The 15,958-nt window shown below is 38.4% G+C and overlaps 2 protein-coding genes and 1 long non-coding RNA gene across 3 annotated transcripts; 1 reads left to right on the top strand and 2 right to left on the bottom strand.

Moving 5' to 3' along the window:
* Window positions 1-2,665: 2,665 nt before the first annotated feature.
* LOC115154976 (uncharacterized) lies at window positions 2,666-4,620 on the bottom strand. The gene is made up of 3 exons (XR_003867977.1): window positions 4,377-4,620; window positions 2,956-3,328; window positions 2,666-2,861 (listed from the first exon to the last, which is right to left on the bottom strand). It is a non-coding gene; the product is annotated as an uncharacterized LOC115154976 (long non-coding RNA).
* Window positions 4,621-8,104: 3,484 nt separating this feature from the next.
* On the top strand, window positions 8,105-10,626 carry ift22 (intraflagellar transport 22 homolog (Chlamydomonas)). The gene is made up of 5 exons (XM_029701723.1): window positions 8,105-8,428; window positions 8,735-8,817; window positions 8,941-9,030; window positions 9,242-9,444; window positions 10,133-10,626. The coding sequence occupies exons 1-5, from the start codon at window positions 8,390-8,392 to the stop codon at window positions 10,279-10,281; spliced, it is 564 nt and encodes a 187-aa protein (XP_029557583.1). The 5' UTR covers window positions 8,105-8,389; the 3' UTR covers window positions 10,282-10,626.
* A 662-nt stretch (window positions 10,627-11,288) lies between these two features.
* atp5l (ATP synthase, H+ transporting, mitochondrial F0 complex, subunit g) lies at window positions 11,289-13,129 on the bottom strand. The gene is made up of 3 exons (XM_029701724.1): window positions 12,975-13,129; window positions 11,773-11,933; window positions 11,289-11,468 (listed from the first exon to the last, which is right to left on the bottom strand). Exons 1-3 carry the CDS (start codon window positions 13,024-13,026, stop codon window positions 11,370-11,372), a joined length of 312 nt encoding a protein of 103 aa, XP_029557584.1. The 5' UTR covers window positions 13,027-13,129; the 3' UTR covers window positions 11,289-11,369.
* Between the last annotated feature and the right edge of the window lie 2,829 nt (window positions 13,130-15,958).

The raw sequence follows: 15,958 nt of genomic DNA, 5'->3' as shown, positions 1-15,958 counted from the left end.
AGCGAGGTCCATATATCGAGATCGGTATGGAAGAACTTCACTGGCCTGCACAGAGCCCTGACCTCAACCCCATCGAACACCTTTGGGATGAATTGGAACGCAGCAATATTCCAACATCTAGTGGAAAGCCTTCCCAGAAGAGTGGGGGCTGTTAAGGCAGCAATGGGGGGACCAACTACAAATTAATGCCCATGATTTTGGAATGAGATGTTCGACGAGCAGGTGTCCACATACTATTGGTCATGTAGTGTGTGTGTGTGTGTATATACATACTGTATGCAGTATATGTGTAACCGATGTGAAATGGCTAGTTAGTTATTGGTGGGGCGCGCTAATAGCGTTTCAATCGGTTGACGTCACTCGCTCTGAGACCTGATTTGGTTGTTCCCCTTGCGTTGCAAGGGCCGCGGCTTTTGTTGCGTGATGGGTAACGATGCTTTGTGGGTGTCAGTTGTTGATGTGTGCAAGGGTTCCTGGTTCGAGCCCAGGTTGGGGCGAAGAGAGGGACGGAACCTACACTGTTACATTGGTGCCGTGACCCGGATCATTGGTTGCTGCGGAAAAAGGAGGAGGTCAAAAGGGGGGTGAGTGTAACCGATGTGAAATGGCTAGTTAGTTAGCGGTGGGGCGCACTAATAACATTTCAATCGGTGACGTCACTCGCTCTGAGACCTGAAGTGGTTGTTCCCCTTGCGTTGCAAGGGCCGCGGCTTTTGTGGCGCGATGGGTAACGATGCTTCGTGGGTGTCAGTTGTTGATGTGTGCAAGGGTCCCTGGTTCGAGCCCAGGTTGGGGCGAAGAGAGGGACGGAATCTACACTGTTACATATGCAGTATATTCCGGTCTCTGACATTGCTCATTCTGATATTTCTTCGTTTTTCATGATTATGTGTGTATTAGGTTTAAAAAAAAATGTATTGATGTGGGTATTACTGCACTGTTAGAGCTTGAAACATTTCGCTGTACCTGCGATGCAAATGTGTAAACGTGACCAATAAACTTTGACTTCATATTTGTGTGCCTTTGACCTAATCTGTCTAACATGTAATCAACTTGCAATTTATTGTCAAGGCAAATCAAAGGCTGCATGTACCCTTATTTTTTAATTTAATAAAATAATTGTATTTTTCCCCCCAAAGGGAACTTCAGTTGTGGCTAATTATAGTACAAATTGTTTATATTATCATCATTATTTTACATTAAATTATTGATTAGTTTGTGAGCTGTCAAATCAAATGAGGCATTTTTCTTGAGGAGAATCTGTTTGATGTTAAAGTTACATAAGCTGTTTTAGGACCTGTTAAATCAACTAGGAGATTATTATTTGCGTCATTCCAGTGACTGTTTGATGCTGAATATCAGTGAAGGCAAGCCCCATGGATTTTTACAATGGCCTCAATAGTGTTTAGTGTGAGACATGAACAGCCTAAATAATCACAACAATGATTTATTTGGGCCTTGTGCTATGAACAGTCCTGCATGACAAAACACAGTGATTCTGAGTGAGTGTTAGAGATAGTCACTAATATTAATTATTTAGCCTACCATAATAAAAACATGTTTGAAAGGATTGCCGTTACAGTAGTCTTGCATGTCTTTTTGCTAAATTAATTTATATTCCTGTGTATTTATCAACTCAAACATATGTTTTATCCATATAGACAACATGCCCAATGAAGCAGCTTCAAGTTAGGTTTTAACACCACAATGATACAGTATTTCTGTAATTCTACTTCAAGACAATGTTTGTCTAGTGTTCTCTGCTCATAGGCTTCTTCTTCTTCTTCTTCTTTAAAGTTTTATGGCTGACAACACCTATTTGTGCCTTCTTCTTCTCATCCCCATCCATCGTGACAACCACAGACAAACTCATATTTCTCCTCCTGTCAGTACCTGTTTTAATGGTCCAAAAATATTTCACATAGTTCATATACACACACTAGGCTCCCAGAATAGGTTATATTAAATACACGTTTTGCTCAAAGCAGCCAACTAAAGTAATGTAGTTAACTTGATCATGGGCACAGCGGACATTTATATCTGTGATGTTGAAATGATTTCTTACCCCGTGTCTTACTTGCTTAAAACCTCAAAGGTTAGTGCTGCATTTAGCTGTGGTTTGGGTTTATGTGACATTATATGCTAGCTTGAAAAATGGGTGTCTGATTATTTCTGGCTGGGTACTCTGCTGACATAATCTAATGTTTTGCTTTCTTTGTAAAGCCTTTTTGAAATCGGACAGTGTGGTTAGATTAACGAGAGTCTTGTCTTTAAAATGGTGTAAAATAGTCATATGTTTGAGAAATTGAAGTAATAGCATTTCTAAGGTATTTGAATAACGCGCCACAAGATTCCACTGGCTGTTACGTAGTTGGGACGATTTCGTGCCACCTACCCTAGAGAGGTTTTAAATCGGGTACGTTTTTTATCCGGCCGTGAAAATACTGCCCCCTATCCATAACAAGTTAAAATTATTAAGGACCCAGTTACCCCTGCCTGTACCTGACCTTGTTGAAAAACAAGTCAATAATGAATGAAGATCATTTAAACAATAGGCTCCTAGAATAGGTTATATTACATACAAGTGTTACTCAAAGCAGCCAACTAAAGACATTTAGTTAACGTAAGTTCAATCACAAAGTCTGGTTTGAGTGCATCTCCTCAGTTTCATTGATTCAGTAGTACAACACAATTCACATTGCATTTTATCATGGGCACAGTGGAAATGTATATCTGTGATGCTTACATTTTGTCTTACCCCCAGAGTGAGAGTACCCTCAGATCTCCTTGCTGAGGGTGGAATTAATCATGCACAGCTTCTCGTGGGGTGAGCCTGATGTTGAGCATGTCACGCCTCATGTCTAAAACATGGGAAAAGGACAAAGTCAAAATGTTGATGCATCTAGAAATTCAATGTTTTACACAATATTGCATCTTATTTGATGAGTTACTGACCTGCCCATCCACAGGCTCGATCTGCTAGGCTCTACAACTGGACGTGTGCGCTCAGATCACACTGGCACAGGATGTCCATGCACTGGATGGCCTGAGGGATGCATTCCTGTTGGACTGAAAAACAAAGAGACATTTGTCAGTGGTGGGTCTTTTTCAATGCTGTATCAATCTGGACAGAAAATACATTATCATAACACAAACCCATCTTGGACAATGTGACAAGTGGTCCCTCAACACTCAACTTTCATTGTCTGTTCTTGTTTTCCCAATCAACAGTCTGGATCTTCCTCTTCTGCCATGGTGGATGAGCTACGTTTTCTAGTAAATACAGGGCCAGACCCGAGTGTTGTCACTGGGTTTCCGGTCCTTCCATCTGAAAGACAAAAGAATAAATAAAACTTAGCTAGCAAAAGTTGATTACCTAAATGGTAACATCTATATTAAAATACCATAACCCACAGACTTGACTATAGTAAGGGTAAAATAAACTGGGCTTTTGTCTATCTGCAGATCTAAAATCATACTATGTGGATGGGACATTTCTACTGGGATGGAGGCATTATCTGGAATTATCAACTAGATCAGGACAGTCTAGGGTACTATTTGTCTGAAGAGGCAAAGTATTGTGATGAGCTATATGACTGTACTTCTGATTCTAATTCTCAAGAGGAAAGTTAAAACCCTCAGCCGTAAGGTCATTGAGGAGGATCAACAGTGATAGGTAGGGAAATCTTCTGAAAGCAATCGACATGCAGGGATGTAACAAGGATTTTGGGCACTGGCCAGCAGACCACGATTTCTACATTCAGGTTCAAATCTGTGGTTTGTAAAGGCAAAATGTCACTGCTGTGTCAGGCTAGTTTGGCACATTGTCTACTAGCAGTCTGAAAAGTACTAGCCTTGGGCTAGCTTAATTTCCATCCCTGCTGACATTTCTAACTGACTTCACAGGTCATTTGATTAGTCATGTACAACCGTTTATGTTTTGTAAGGGGAAAACATTAAGTAGTTTTGTAAGCTAGCTAGCCAACTTTAGCTAATGTAGCTAACTAGCCAACCAAGGTTCCTAACTACAAGGCGATATTTAGCCAGGCAGTTAACATTACCTCACTGTTTGTGGAGTCAGACTTTTCTAAGTGTTGACATGCTAGCAAACCAACTGTCCTTGCCATGGCGCTGGCCTAATGTTAGCTAGCAAGTCTTGACTACACGAACGGTGAGTTATCTTGCTAGCTAGCTAAATATAGCTTCCCTGGTGGGCTCATGCTAGCTAGCATGTCATCATGTGAAAAAGTAGCTGGCTAGCTCATTAAAGACTAACGTTATTTATAGGCAAATATGTTGACACAAGTTAACTTGTCCGAGATAGATTTGCGCGGTTATCAAAACGTCACACTAGGGTAAATCTACACGAAACACACCTTATATGGGAAGATAAGGCCTATTTCAGTCATGGATCAAATCATTCTGCTGGTGTTTAGATACTTATTCACAAGTTTAAAGGTGACGTTCTAGAATCCACATCTTCACAAGACGGGAGATGGGTCATAGTAACTGTTCAACTTGACAATGCTATTTTCATCATTTGTAATGTATACGGACATAACTCACATGCTCCTAATAAGACCCTGTTTACCAGGAAAGTACAGGATTTAAGCAACAAATACTCAGAGGCTTTTCTGATATTAATTAATTCTAATTCTAATCACAGATCACTGCACCTGTACATAGCCCATCTATAAATAGCCCAAACAACTACCTCTTCCCCTACTGTATTTATTTATTTATTTTGCTCCTTTGCACCCCAGTATTTCTACTTTGCACACTCATCTACTGTCAAATCTACCATTCCAGTGTTTTACTTGCTATATTGTATTTACTTCGCCACCATGGCCTATGAATTGCCTTTACCTCCCTTATCTCACCTCATTTGCTCACATTGTATATAGACTTATTTTTCTACTGTATTATTGACTGTATGTTTGTTTTACTCCATGTGTAACTCTGTGTTGTTATATGTGTCGAACTGCTTTGCTTTATCTTGGCCAGGTCGCAGTTGTAAATGAGAACTTGTTCTCAACTTGCCTACCTGGTTAAATAAAGGTGAAATAAAAAAAAGTTACAAGAAGACCAGATTTTTAATATGTTTCAAGATTGCATTAAAAGTGGGGAAATGGTCTCCACTATGAAACAGGGCCTTATTTCATTGATTCCGAAGCCCGATAAAGACCCTTCTCTCATTGACAATTGGAGACCAATTACTTTATTAAATATTGATTACACATTGATTGCTCTGGTTTATGCCAAAAGATTAAAGAAAGGAATAGATACCATTATAAATGAGACTCAAACAGGATTTATGAAGAGCCGTCACATAAACTCAAACATTCGTTTAGGCTTGGACCTTATAGATTATTCAGATGCAATTGACTCAGATGTGGTTGTCTTATTTTTGGACTTCTGTAAAGCCTTTGACACAATTGAACATGAATTCCTCTTTAGGTCTCCTAAACTTTTTGGATTTGGTGAAAATTTTATCAGTAATTCGCATGTTTTACAAAGATATAAATAGTTCTGTGTTACTAAACCTTAATACTTCCAAAAGATTCAGTAACAACAGAAGTGTACGACAGGGATGCCCAATTTCGCCATTTTTATTCATTTTGGTTGTGGAACTTCTATCTCTAGATACTCTGAATAATGCAAATTTGTATGGCTTAACCATTTTTAACAAAGAAATCAACATTTCCCAACTGGCTGATGATACTACTCTTTTCTTAAGAGACAAAGACCAGGTCGTTTATGCCCTTAATGCTATAACTGCATTTTCTATTGCATCAGGATTAAAACTGAATGTTTCTAAATGTGAAATGTTATGTTTATTTGACTCTGATGATGAAGAAATAGGAAATATTCCTGTAAAGGACTGTGTTAAATATTTAGGAATACATCTGTCAAAAAACCACTTAGTCAGACAACATTTGAATTTCTCTCCTAAAATTAAGAAAACCAAAAATATATTCAATAATTGGCTACAAAGAGATCTTTCTATACTTGGGAGAGTACTTCTGTCCAAGGCAGAGGGACTGTCTCGTTTTGTGTACCCCTCATTATCGTTATGTGTAAATCCTGCTACTTGTAAAAAGATCAATAAGACCTTCATTTGGAAAAATAAGTCTCACAAACTAAAAAAGTCAGTCCTTTCTAACAAAAGAGCTGAAGGCGGTCTAGAAGTGTTGGATTTTGTTGACATAAATAACACTTTCAAGATAAACTGGTTGAAAAGATGTTTGATCAATACTGATTCAATATGGTATTTCATTCCAAATAATGTCTTTAATAAGTTGGGAGGTCTTCAATTTTTACTGAAATGTAATTATATTCCTGAAAGATTACCTGCTAAATTGGCTAGGTTTCACCAACAAGCTTTAATGGCCTGGAAAATATGTTTCCTGCACAATTTTTCCCCACATAAAGCTCTTTTGTGGAATAATTCAGACATAACTGTAAGGAATAAGTCATTGTTCTACCCCAGCTGGCATGAGAGGAATATTGACTTTGTTCTTGATGTTTTCGACAACAAGGGTAATATTCTCACATATGAACAATTTATAACATTGAAAGAGTTTCCAATACCTTTCAGAGAGTTTATTTCTGTGATCAAAGCCGTTCCCAGTGGTCTAACTACACTAATGAAAACTCATCTTAGCTTTGGTAATGATCACAAAGTTTATCCAGAACTCAGATCGGAAGGCGTAGGCTTACTTGAGAAATCTTGTTGTAATAAATATATAAGACAAATTCTTCATTCACAAAACCAACTTACACCGAGCGGAAGGTTTTTCTGGAACATGCTTATACCTGACATTGTCTGGAAAAATGCATGGTTAAGGCCGTACAAATATTGTATACCAAACAAAGTTAAGGAAGTGCAATTCAAAATTTTACATACAATATATCCATGTAATTCTATGATATCCAAATTTGTGGCTATTGATGATATCTGCGTTTTCTGTGAAAAAGAAGGTGAGAATCACATTTTATTTGTCACACATGGTTAGCAGATGTTAATGCGAGTGTAGCGAAATGCTTGTAAGATATAAAAATATATAATATGTTACTATTGCAATGATAACAAGACCACTGAAATTGTGATTTTTTATTCTTGTTGCCAAATACTTCATACACAAACTAAAATTCTAAAATTCCATACCAAAATTTAAAAAAATGTTGATTGAATTTAACTATTTAATTAAAATATTAACCCTAGTGAACAATAACAAGAATAACATTTTCCTAAATCATTACAATAAGATGTTTTCAGAGTGACTACAATTGCACTAGAATTGTTTATTTTTTATATTTTTTGTTTGTTCTAGTATTTTCTCGTTAATACCTGCGTTCTGTTTTGTATGATGTAAAAATGTAAATTGTTGATCTGTATTTTGATTTTTTTTTTAAAGACTACAAAAAAAACACAGACCTTATATGAAGTGGTTATAAAATAGAATACGTAATTCCCAAACATTCTATTTTCTTCTTTTTAATTGTATTTGTATTTATTTATTGTTTACTTCAGTTTATTTAGTAAATACTTTCTTAATATTTTTCTCTTAAAACTGCATTGTTGGTAAGTAAGCATTTCACTGTAAAGTCTACACCTGTTGTATTCGGCACATTAGAAAAATACAATTTGATTTGATTCTATGAATTTATGACAATAAAAAAGACCAAGTGCTCACTTGTCAGAAAATAGAAGAAGAAAAAATTGTGGCATATTATTCCCGGGGGTGTATATGGTCAGATTTTAATCCGATTTTATGTTGCTGAAACGCTGTCAATTCCACTTTAAATCGACATCCATTAATGGAAAATGGTCTGGGGAGTAATAAGGTTGAATGATCTTTTCTCTTGTGGCATAGACAAATTCCTTCATTTCACGTTAAACTGGCAATAATAATTATTTGATGGAGACATCGTTACAAATTACTTCGCTCAATAACGTTATGGAAAAGGGTTTATTGGATAAATGTGGCATCTACTCTTGCTTCAGAAAAAAAGTGCTAGTTTACAGGATTTGTTCGCTGGTTTTGAGTGGTCAATGCTCTTAATACCTGGCAACCCTGGGGCCACCCGTCTGCCTTGGAAACCATAGAGATGACGAACATGTTTACACACGTCATCACTAGCTATTTAGCAAGGGATGGTGTACGTGTTAGCTATATATTGTGCTAGAACTATAAAGTATTGGAATTAGAAGAAAGTTTGCATGTTGTTTTAAAAGCTAGTTATCTACCTTTTCCATTGTTGAGTAGCTTGCATTTAGCAGTCTGGTACTGATAATTAGCTAACGTTAGCAGATTTGTTCAGCCAGCAACGCCTAGCAGCTAGCTAACGTTAATCTGGACACGCTATCAAAACAAGAGAAGGGGAGATGTTCAAAGCAAAACTACTTTTAATTGGACCAAGTGAGGTAAGACGAAAGAGCTATTTACACATAAGGTATTTCTTTTGCGGCTGGCTTGAGCTGGCTAGCAATGATGAATTGTTTGGATTCATTGGGTACGATGTAGCATGGGTGCCAGTCTGTTTCTGCTCTCTTTGACTACTCCTTATGGAATTGGCATTCCAAACACTCTCTTGGCAATTATAGCAATGGAGTTGGCAAGAGTACAAACCGATGTGAGACCAGGCTAGGTTAGATGGGTTGTAAATTAAAGATATTGCCAGCTATCTCTCCAGTGAAAATTGATGAAACAGATCTTCCATTGTGTTTCAGTCTGGAAAAACAGTTCTAGCCAACTTTCTCTCTGACACAGTGGAGACAGTAGGAGGGGAATACTGTCCTACTCAAGGTGTCAGGTAAATCGGACTCACATCTCCCAGTCCCAGCATCAGATTTGTCAATCAGCAAAAGCTTGGTAGCTGATGTTTACAACTCCAAATGATGGCTTGTGCACCATTTAACCATTGTGTTGTTCCAAGGATACTGGAGTTTGAATCTCAGAATGAGGGAGGTGGGGACAAATCCTCGACATGTGAGGTGGAACTTTGGGACTGTGCTGGAGATTTCAAGTAAGGACCAATAGGGCCATTTCAAACACTTTTCAAACCCATTTCCACAGCTGAACTGTACACCTAACACAAACTCGCAAAAACAGTCAAATAACCGTTTCAGTGTAATTTATTAATCTGTCCATCACCATTCACAGCAAAGAGTACTGCATTGCAGTTATGTCAATCTAATCAAAGCTACAATTCTACCAACTTGTCACTTCCGATGCAGGTTTGAGTCATGCTGGCCAGCATTGATTAAAGACTCCAATGGTGTGGTGATAGTGTTCAACCCAGACATGCCACGCCACCTAACGGAAGTAGAGACATGGTACTCCATGTTCATCTCCTCACAGGGGCTGCAGGACAGCCAGTGTCTACTGATGGCCCACCACAAGCCTGGCAGTGGAGTAGATAACGGACGACCCAACCTAGGTAGGACTAATTATCAACAAGCTTGTTACATTGTATCTTTTTCTAGTGCACTGTAGGAGTATCTTTCCTTTGAATGACATTTCAATATTTCCAATGCCCCCACTGCTAAAGCAACCTTATGCGAGTACATGCCATTTGTCATCATGCCACTTAAGGCCCAATGTAGCAGTTCTCTTCATCATGCCACTTAAGGCCAAATGTAGCAGTTCTCTATCAAATCATGTATAAGTAACAATTAAGTACCTTACTGTTATATTTTCCAAATAAAATTGTAAAAGTAGCTTAACAAATACCTATTTCTCAAGCAAGAATTTTGCTAGGACTGTCTGGGAGGGGTTTGAGTAAGGGACCTAATTGGATGAGCCTAATGGGAGTGATATGTAACCTGAACTAGCTGTTTTTGAAAGGTTTAAAACTCGTATTGGTATATTAACTTATACTACCTGGTGATGTCACCAGGAAGGCCAAAACTCCATCCCACCACAACAGGTGGAAATTTCAGGCTCTCTTTTCAAACAGCCCTTACAGTAAAACTACATCAGTTTTTCCAACCCGTGTAAAAAAAATAACAGGAAAATCACATTTGACTGCACTGGGCCTTTAGACAGGCCATAGACCACTGCTTTTCAATTCATACTAATGAGGGCAATTATCAGTTGGATTTCTTTGACATGTTTCATGTGTGTAGCTTCGCATTTGAACAGGTTACCATTGAGTCACTCTAACCTGGAGGAAGATCCTGAGGGTGTGCGGCAGGGGTTCCGCAGGTACTTGGAGAACATTGTGCAAACACTGTCAGAGAGCCGGGAGCGAGAGGAGATGTCTATCATTACTTAATATCATCCCGAACCCAAGCTTCATCTATCAAAGGTTGGATTTAGACTCCACTAGATGCTCTGCAACCACTGACCCGTCTTTTTATTTTACACGCACAGGAATGTTTAACTTTAATCAATCAGCTGCACTTGTGCTTTTCCAAAACATAATTCCACCCTATTTCCAGAGTTGGTGGCAAAGGTAACCAGCAATTAAATCTTTCAACCAACTGCACTTGGATATTTTGTTGTGTGCATACAAATGGTTAATGTCTACTTTTTTATAAATTCTGAAAAATAAATGCAACATGTAAAGTGTTGGTCATGTTTCATGAGCTGAAATAAAATCCCAGAAATGTTCCATATACAAAGCTTATTGCTCTCATTATGTTTATATCCCTGTTGAGCATTTCTCCTTTGCCAAGAAAAATCCATCCACCTGACAGGTGTGGCATATAAAGAAGCTGACTAAACAGCATGATCATTACATTACACCTGGGCCGGCAGGTAGCCTAATGGTTAGAGCATTGGGCTAGATCAAATCCAAGCTGGCATGGTAAAAATCTGTTCTGCCCCTGAACAAGGCAGTTAACCCACTTGCTTTAGAATATGGCAGTCCATCCAACTGCAGACCATGTACGGTTGAGCAGTTTGCTGTCAACTTATTAAAAAGTGTCCCATGGTGGGGTTATGGTATGGGCAGGCATAAGTTACGGACAACGAACAGTTACATTTTATCCATTGGCAACTTGAATACACAAATAACATGACAAGATCTTGAGTCCCATTTTAAGGCATCTGAACAGATGCATACCTGTATTCCCAGTTATGTGAAATAGATTAGGGCCTAACAAATGTATTTAAATTAACTGATTTCCTCGAACTGTAACTCAGTAAAATCTTATTGTTGCGTTTCTATTTTTGTTCAGTATATTTCCCACTGTTTCAGAAGAAATTTGTCAACTTCAATATTTGATAGCAGTCCTGTAGTGTCATGAGTTGTAAATGTTCCAAGTTACAGTGCTAAAGTTCTTTAAACAATATACATTTATTAATTGGATCGCCACAGTTGAGGTGGAAGTTAAGAGCAGAGCAACAAAACAGTCAGATTTAAACGGCGTATCCAACAATGCCTCCTTTCCCGATGCACTCTCCAATGTAGAACCACATCAACACTTCAGTGCACACCAATCCATTTCTGAATGCATCCTGTAACAAAAGCACATTGAGATGAATGCCACACAGATACCAGCAAGTCACACCTTAAAACGTGAATCTATTCAGAAACAATTCCATATTTCCCAAATAGTTACGCTGTAGACCTAATGTCTACTCCAGTGGATTGTGGCTTATGTCAATCTTAAGAAGCACTTATTTTGTTTATGAAGGGACTACTTGTTAGACTTTGGATAGGTCACAAACACCCACACTCAGAGTCCATTTGGCAAAATAATGAATTAGTTAGCTACTTATACAGTATTGCATTAATTCAAACAATCTTCCCAGTTTTCACCTTTACTGTGGTCTGTCCAAGGCGTCCACTGTTGACACCGGTGACAATGTTTTTGATTCCAATAATGGCCTGGGGAATCTCGGCAGGGGAAGGGGGCACGAGCTCGACTTTAGCATAGTGCCAGAAGGTTGCTAGACGGGGCTTGGAGTAGGTGGCAGCGGCTGAAAGAACAATGTACATGTCGTGAAATGTGTCCTCTGCTGAACAGTTGGGTCAAGCTAGACAAGAAACATAGCTAGCATAAGAGTTTACAGGTGATATACACAACCTGAAGCTAATGCCTGCAAAATTGTGGAAATATTCCCTTCAAGACAGAATGTTGGATACAATTACATGTATAAAATAAAAATAAAAAAGAACTCTACTGGTTGTCTGCGGTTTGTCCTTCAGCTGCTGAACAAAATATCCACAGAAAAGTATCGTTTACCCACATTTTTAGAGAGCCGGTAGGTATATGGTTCGGTTCTACATGGGTTGGCACAGAGGTGTTTTATTGGACATTTGGTTCTCGTCAATAGTTATTGAAACAAGTATGCCATGACAATGAAAATGGTATATTCTGAATCAGTGGAGAACAATCCACATTTCAAAAACATTTTAGATTTGAGGGTTGAAATCAGAATGAAAAAAAGGTAAGTGTTGATTGTTCACCATCCTCACAATTCGGAATACCATTTCATGGCATGCTTTGTTCAATAGCTATTGACAAGAGAACCAAATATTAAACTAACTTTACCTCAGTGCCAAACCAAACCATATTTCGAGCTGTTGAAGGACAAACCGCACAGACAACCTGTAGAGTAAGTTTAAATGTAATTTAACATTCTGGCTTGTAAGGAATAGTTTAGCATTTATTTGGGCTACTCATTCAAGGGTTTTATTTAGAATTCCAGGCACTCCAAACCAGCATGGCTACCATGGCATTCTGCAGTGATACGCCATCCCATCTGGTTTGCTCTTAGTGGGACTATCATTTGTTTTTCAACAGGACAATGACCCAACACATCTCCGGCTTGTTAGTTGTCAATCGTTAGCTAGTTAAAGTCTGAGTAGTTAGTTGCAGTCGGAAGAATGTGTTAACGTAGTTAACATTGACAGCAGAACCAGGCCATGCAAGCTTGACTATAAGTTGAACTGCAATAACATGCATGTTTAAAACCGTCAAGGTTTAGCTAATGTCCAAACAAAATAATTCGACTTACCTCCGATCAAAGTAGGTACTTTGGCCACCAGTTTCTGGACTGCCTGTGCCATGATGCTTTATTTTGAGCAATTTTCACGACTTCACTTACCGGCTTGTCTGCTGCAACTGCGAATGTCACCTCCAGCTAGAAGGACCCTTCAAGTGCGGCTGCCTTATGAATTGCCTGAACAGAAATAGCTGCAGCGCTGCCTCATGTAACGCATGGACACTGAATGGATGTAAACTACTGTGTGCTTGTTATTCTTTTCCCCCACGTAATCCTTCTCAAAGGTGAACAGTCTATTTTTCATGGCAACAACACTAACAAATTGAACCAAGTGTCGGTAAATCTCCACACTTTCTTTCCACTATATCTGATCTGAGAAAGCACTGGATAGATACACACACATCACTATAGCAGACTTCTGCCATATTGCTTTCACCGATTTAATTTGTTATATCAGAGCAGCTGGTGGAAAGAATGCACTCAGGGCTTGGGGAGCTATAATATGAATCAATTGTGAGGCATATTGGCCATATAGCATACTATTTGTATGTCCAAATGTATATATATTTTTTAATGCTTATTGTTTTTTTTGTTGCATTTATATACAGGCCTATGTATTATGTTACAGTTCCTTCAGATAGTATTCATAGACCTTGACTTATTCCACATTTTGTTGTTATAGACTGAATTCAAAATGGATTACATTTTTTTTTACACACAATACCCCTTAATGACAAAGTGAACGCATGTTTTTAGAAATGTTTGCACATTTATTGAAAATGAAATACAGAAATATGTCATTTACACCCCTGTGTCAATACTTACTGGTAAATTGTGAAGGTTAGAATCACCTTTGGCAGCGATTACAGCTGTGAGTCTTTCCAGGTAAGTCTCTAAGAACTTTGCACATCTGGAATGTACAATATATACCCATTGTTCTTTTCAAAATTCTTCAAGCTCTGTCAAATGTGTTGGTGGTCATGTCTAGATAACAATTTTCAAGTCTTGCCATTGATTTTCAAGCAGATTTAAGTCAAAACTGTAACTCTGGTGGAAAGCGGACTGAACCAGGTTTTCCTCTAGGATTTTGCCTGTGCTTAGCTCCATTCCGTTTATTTTTTATCCTGAAAAACTCCCCAGTCCTTAACGACTACAAGCATAACCATAACATGATGCAGCCACCACTATGCTTGAAAATATGTAGAGTAGTACTCAGTAATGTGTTGTATTTGATTTTCCCCAAACATAACACTTTGTCTTCATGAGAAAACATTTTTTGCAGTATTACTTTAGTGCCTTGTTGGAAACAGGATGCATGTTTTGGAATATTTTTATTCTGTAAAGGCTTCCTTATTTTCACTCTGTCAATTAGGTTAGTATTGTGGAGTAACTACAACGTTGTTGATCCATCCTCAGTTTTCTCCTATCACAGCCATTAAATTCTGTAACTGTTTTAAAGTCACAAATTGGCCTCATGATGAAATCCCTAAGTAGTTTCCTTCCTTTTCGGCAACTGATTTACGAAGGACGCATGTATCTTTGCAGTGATTGGGTGTATTGTTACACCATCCAAAGTGTAAGGAATAACTTCATCATGCTCAAAAGGGACATTCAATGTCTGCTTTTTTATTTACCAATAGGTGCCCTTCTTTGCAAGGCATTGGAACATCTCCCAGGTCTTTGTGGTTGAATCTGTGTTTGAAATTCACTGCTCAACTGAAGGACCTTACAGATAATTGTATGTGTGGAGTACAGAGATAAGGTAGTCATTCAAAAATCATGTTAAGCACTGTTATTGCACACAGACTGAGTCCATGCAACTTGTTAAGCTAATCTTTGATCCTGAACTTAATTAGACTTGCCATAACAAAGGGGTTGAATACTTATTTACTCAAGACATTTCAGCTTTTCATGTTTAATTCATTTGTAAAATGTAAAAAAAATATAATTCCACTTTGACATTATGGGAAATTGTGTGTAGGCCAGTGATAAAAAAACTAACAATTTCCATTCTTGGTGAGAAATACAAATAATAGAGGGGGATAAAAAGCATCACTTCCAATTTTGCAGTTATTATTCATTTGCAGTTTCAAGTAGCATCATATAGAACATTCATGTTCAATGTTGTAAAATACAGAAGTTCCAAGTTGAGGCCAAATTGCATCAACATATTAAGTTTAAATGCATTCATCAAACAATAATCTAATAGGATAACAATCTACCGTCAAACTACATGGATAGAGGTTACAATACTGAGGTCTAACACTTTATTTAGGACCTTGTGAAGATGCTTGAGGAAACAGGTACAAAAGTATCTACGTCCACATGAAAAGGAGTCCTATATCAACATAACCTGAAAGGCCGCTCAGCAAGGAAGAAGCCACTGCTCCAAAACTGCCATAAAAAAGCCAGACTACAGTTTGCAACTGCACATGGGAACAAAGATCGTACTTTTTGGACAAATGTCCTCTGGTCTGATGAAACAAAAATAGAATTGTTTGGCCATAAAGACCATCGGTAAGGGGGAGGCTTGCAAGCCGAAGAGCACCATCTCAACCGTGAAGCACAGGGGGTGGCAGCATCATGTTGTGGGGTTGCTTTGCTGCAGGAGGGACTGGTGCACTTCACAAAATAGATGGCATCATGAGACAGGAAAATGATGTGGATATATTGAAGCAACATCTCAAGACATCTGTCAGGAAGTTAAAGCTTGGTGGCAAATGGGTCTTCCAAATGAACAATGACGCCAAGCATACTTCAAAAGTTGTGGCAAAATAGCTTAAAGACAACAAAGTCAAGGTGTTGAAGTGGCCATCACAAAGCTCTGACCTCAATCCTATAGAATATTGGTGGGCAGAACTGAAAAAGCGTGTGCGAGCAAGGAGGCCTACAAACCTGACTCAGTTACACCAGCTCTGTCAGGAGGAATGGACCAAAATTCACCCATCTAATTGTGGGATGCTTGTGGGAGGCTACCTGAAACGTTTGACCCAAGT

This window comes from Salmo trutta, chromosome 19 (assembly GCF_901001165.1).
Source record: "Salmo trutta chromosome 19, fSalTru1.1, whole genome shotgun sequence".
NCBI lineage: Eukaryota > Metazoa > Chordata > Actinopteri > Salmoniformes > Salmonidae > Salmo > Salmo trutta.
The sequence above is the reverse complement of the archived record's forward strand: the minus strand, read 5'-3'. Positions and strand labels throughout refer to the sequence as shown.